Below are 4,516 nucleotides of genomic sequence, written 5' to 3'. Positions count from 1 at the left end.
AACATTTGGAAGCAAACAGGTATTCAGCAAAGAATACCTTCTGCTGAAAATTACCTGCAGGAGGGTGCTGGAGTCAATTTTTTAAAGTCAAAAGAAAAGAGAGAGAGAGAGAGAGAGAGAGAGAGAGAGAGAGAGAGAGAGAGATATGCTGAAGAAATGAAAAATTAAAAACTCTGATATTATATTATAAGACAAGGAATCTCCAAAGGCACCACTGAGTTAATTTTCTGTTGAACATCTATGGCTAGACAGGTGTCCTACCTTTAAGAATGATATGTTTCTCAATGACACTATGCTGGAAAAACTAGTTTTTCATTTCCAAGTGGTTAACAGTTGGGAAAAGCATAGGTATAGAGGAATGAGTCTACTTTTTCTTTCAGCTTTAAGACCCCTTCAGGTGAAGACAAATGCATGTCATATCTTCAGTCTCTGTAACTTTACATGCATGCCAGCTCTTTTGTGTCTAGAAGGCCTTGTTTACTTGGTATTCTCCATCCCTTCTGGCTCCTATATTCTTCCTTACTCCTCTTTTGTAGGGTTTCCTGAGTCCCGAGAACAAGGATTTGATAAACACATTATTTTTATTTTTATTTTATTTATTTTATTTATTTATATATTTATTTTATTTTTATTTTTATTTTAATCTTACATATTTTTGTGAATCATTTGCTTTACACTACAGGTTCGGTTTATATGCTATGGCTTCTAGTTCTGTGTTTTTATGGGATTCCTGAGCATGAGAGAATGAGTGAGTCTCTACTTCTTTATCTGTTTCTTGTGCCCTTTCTTGGGCTCTTTTCCTTATATTCATGTTTTGTCCTACTCCAGTTAGTTTGTTTTTCTTTTTACCTTATTTTATTTTTATCCGATACTTGCCTATTTGTTTTCTAATGAGAGACAAAAGAGTTGATCCAGATGGAAAAGGATGCAGGAAAGGGCTGGTAGGAGTTTATGGAGGGGAAACGCTAATCAAAATATATTGTATGAAAAATAGAGAAAAATAGTAAGGAAGGAGAAAAGTCACAGATATATTTACTTTTATAATGAACACTATTAAACAGCAATTAGGTATAAGGCATTAAATTCCTTTTACTAATATTGGAGGGACTAAGAAAGTTTTTGTTTGTTTATTAAAAGCATTTTCTTAGTTCTCTAAATGTACAAGTCTGGTTTCTACTGTCTATAACTTTCTTCAGGGCATCTTTCACATCCTTGTTCCTGAGGCTGTAGATCAAAGGGTTCAGCATGGGGATGATCACTGTGTAGAAGACAGAGGCCATCTTATCTGTATCAAGAGAGTGGTCAGAACTTGGCTGTAAGTACATAAAGATAAGTGTTCCATAAAACATGCTCACTGCCATCATGTGAGAGCTGCAAGTGGAAAAAGCCTTGCGTCTTCCTTCAGCTGAGTGCATCCTTAGAATGGCTGAAATAATAAACAAGTAGGAGACAGAAACAATCAGAACAGAAGAAATGAGTGTGAGTCCAGCACAGGCCAAAATAGACAGCTGCTTGGAGTGAGTGTCTGGGCAAGCCAGCCTGAGAAGGGGCATGTCATCACAGTAGAAGTGGTGGATGACGTTGGAGTGGCAATAGGACAGGCGGAAGGTTAGAACAGTGTGAATCAGTGCCATCAGGAGCAAGCCAGCCTGAGAAGGGGCATGTCATCACAGTAGAAGTGGTGGATGACGTTGGAGTGGCAATAGGACAGGCGGAAGGTTAGAACAGTGTGAATCAGTGCCATCAGGAGCAAGCCAGCCTGAGAAGGGGCATGTCATCACAGTAGAAGTGGTGGATGACGTTGGAGTGGCAATAGGACAGGCGGAAGGTTAGAACAGTGTGAATCAGTGCCATCAGGAGCAAGCCAGCCTGAGAAGGGGCATGTCATCACAGTAGAAGTGGTGGATGACGTTGGAGTGGCAATAGGACAGGCGGAAGGTTAGAACAGTGTGAATCAGTGCCATCAGGAGCAAGTCAGCCTGAGAAGGGGCATGTCATCACAGTAGAAGTGGTGGATGACGTTGGAGTGGCAATAGGACAGGCGGAAGGTTAGAACAGTGTGAATCAGTGCCATCAGGAGCAAGCCAGCCTGAGAAGGGGCATGTCATCACAGTAGAAGTGGTGGATGACGTTGGAGTGGCAATAGGACAGGCGGAAGGTTAGAACAGTGTGAATCAGTGCCATCAGGAGCAAGCCAGCCTGAGAAGGGGCATGTCATCACAGTAGAAGTGGTTGATGACGTTGGAGTGGCAATAGGACAGGCGGAAGGTTAGAACAGTGTGAATCAGTGCCATCAGGAGCAAGCCAGCCTGAGAAGGGGCATGTCATCACAGTAGAAGTGGTGGATGACGTTGGAGTGGCAATAGGACAGGCGGAAGGTTAGAACAGTGTGAATCAGTGCCATCAGGAGCAAGTCAGCCTGAGAAGGGGCATGTCATCACAGTAAAAGTGGTTGATGACGTTGGAGTGGCAATAGGACAGGCGGAAGGTTAGAACAGTGTGAATCAGTGCCATCAGGAGCAAGCCAGCCTGAGAAGGGGCATGTCATCACAGTAGAAGTGGTGGATGACGTTGGAGTGGCAATAGGACAGGCGGAAGGTTAGAACAGTGTGAATCAGTGCCATCAGGAGCAAGCCAGCCTGAGAAGGGGCATGTCATCACAGTAGAAGTGGTGGATGACGTTGGAGTGGCAATAGGACAGGCGGAAGGTTAGAACAGTGTGAATCAGTGCCATCAGGAGCAAGTCAGCCTGAGAAGGGGCATGTCATCACAGTAAAAGTGGTTGATGACGTTGGAGTGGCAATAGGACAGGCGGAAGGTTAGAACAGTGTGAATCAGTGCCATCAGGAGCAAGTCAGCCTGAGAAGGGGCATGTCATCACAGTAAAAGTGGTTGATGATGTTGTAGTGGCAATAGGACAGGCGGAAGGTTAGAACAGTGTGAATCAGTGCCATCAGGAGCAAGTCAGCCTGAGAAGGGGCATGTCATCACAGTAGAAGTGGTGGATGACGTTGGAGTGGCAATAGGACAGGCGGAAGGTTAGAACAGTGTGAATCAGTGCCATCAGGAGCAAGTCAGCCTGAGAAGGGGCATGTCATCACAGTAGAAGTGGTGGATGACGTTGGAGTGGCAATAGGACAGGCGGAAGGTTAGAACAGTGTGAATCAGTGCCATCAGGAGCAAGCCAGCCTGAGAAGGGGCATGTCATCACAGTAGAAGTGACTGATGATGTTGGAGTGGCAATAGGACAGGCGGAAGGTTAGAACAGTGTGAATCAGTGCCATCAGGAGCAAGCCAGCCTGAGAAGGGGCATGTCATCACAGTAGAAGTGACTGATGATGTTGGAGTGGCAATAGGACAGGCGGAAGGTTAGAACAGTGTGAATCAGTGCCATCAGGAGCAAGCCAGCCTGAGAAGGGGCATGTCATCACAGTAGAAGTGGTTGATGATGTTGGAGTGGCAATAGGACAGGCGGAAGGTTAGAACAGTGTGAATCAGTGCCATCAGGAGCAAGTCAGCCTGAGAAGGGGCATGTCATCACAGTAAAAGTGGTGGATGATGTTGGAGTGGCAATAGGACAGGCGGAAGGTTAGAACAGTGTGAATCAGTGCCATCAGGAAGCTATAGCTGTAGGGCACAACTACAAGGTGAAGGCAGATTCCGGGGGACATTGTGACCATATAGAGTAGAGGGTTACAAATGGCTGCATATCTATCATATGCCATGGAAGCCAGTAGCAAGCACTCTGATACCACAAATGTGAGAAAGCAGCCTAACTGAGCAGCACAAGCATTGAAGGAGATCACATTTTGCTTGTATAAGAAATTCCCAAGCATCTTGGGAGTAATGACAGAAGAGTAGCAGAAATCAACAAAAGCCAGGTTGCTGAGGAAAAAGTACATGGGTGTGTTGAGTCTTGCATCTGTTCTAATGACCAGGATCAGTCCCAGGTTTCCAGCTGCTGTAAAAAGATAGATGGATAAGAACACCACAAAGAGGGGCATCTTCAACTCCTGGCGATCTGTGAGGCCCAGAAGAATGAACTCTGTCACCTGGGTGCAGTTTACCTGAGCCATCAGTCTTCAGGACATCTGTAAGAGGAGTAAAGAAAAAAAAAAAAAAACAAAAAACAAATGAAACCTTTATTTTTAATATAATACAAGTGGTATGCCACTATTTCTTAAAAAGATTTTGTTCTTATTTTTCCACTAATATATGGAATGTTGTGGGACTGGAATGCTGAATGTGGGGCAGATAACAGGAAGAGTTAGGAGCAAATGATTCATGCTGTGAGAGAAACTTCACTTTCTTCAGTTGTGTTGCCACAGGTAAATTTCCCTTCCTTCGCTGAATCATTTCCCACCCAATCTCAAACAAATAGCTTTATATCAACTGTCCACACACACAAAAATGAAACCTGTTGAAACAAAAAGGGTTCCAGTGCAGGAGGTGATGGGAGATAGGAGAATGGGGGTTGGGAGAAAATGAGCACAACTCATTATATATGGTGGTGCAC

The 4,516-nt window shown here is 44.2% G+C and overlaps 1 protein-coding gene across 1 annotated transcript; it reads right to left on the bottom strand.

Moving 5' to 3' along the window:
• Positions 1-1,130: 1,130 nt before the first annotated feature.
• LOC132655972 (olfactory receptor 8U9-like) lies at positions 1,131-4,076 on the bottom strand. The gene is made up of 2 exons (XM_060390531.1): positions 3,642-4,076; positions 1,131-1,649 (listed from the first exon to the last, which is right to left on the bottom strand). The coding sequence occupies exons 1-2, from the start codon at positions 4,074-4,076 to the stop codon at positions 1,131-1,133; spliced, it is 954 nt and encodes a 317-aa protein (XP_060246514.1).
• Positions 4,077-4,516: the final 440 nt, after the last annotated feature.

Source organism: Meriones unguiculatus, chromosome 8, assembly GCF_030254825.1.
Source record: "Meriones unguiculatus strain TT.TT164.6M chromosome 8, Bangor_MerUng_6.1, whole genome shotgun sequence".
Lineage (NCBI taxonomy): Eukaryota > Metazoa > Chordata > Mammalia > Rodentia > Muridae > Meriones > Meriones unguiculatus.
The sequence above is the reverse complement of the archived record's forward strand: the minus strand, read 5'-3'. Positions and strand labels throughout refer to the sequence as shown.

Bases quoted from the DNA above. Each gene is read 5' to 3' on its own strand.
- LOC132655972 (XM_060390531.1), bottom strand. From the start codon at position 4,076: ATGGCTCAGGTAAACTGCACCCAGGTGACAGAGTTCATTCTTCTGGGC. The intron at 1,650-3,641 runs GTTGTGCCCTAC...GCCCCTTCTCAG, and splicing joins GAATCTGCCTTCACCTTGTA to GCTGGCTTGCTCCTGATGGC.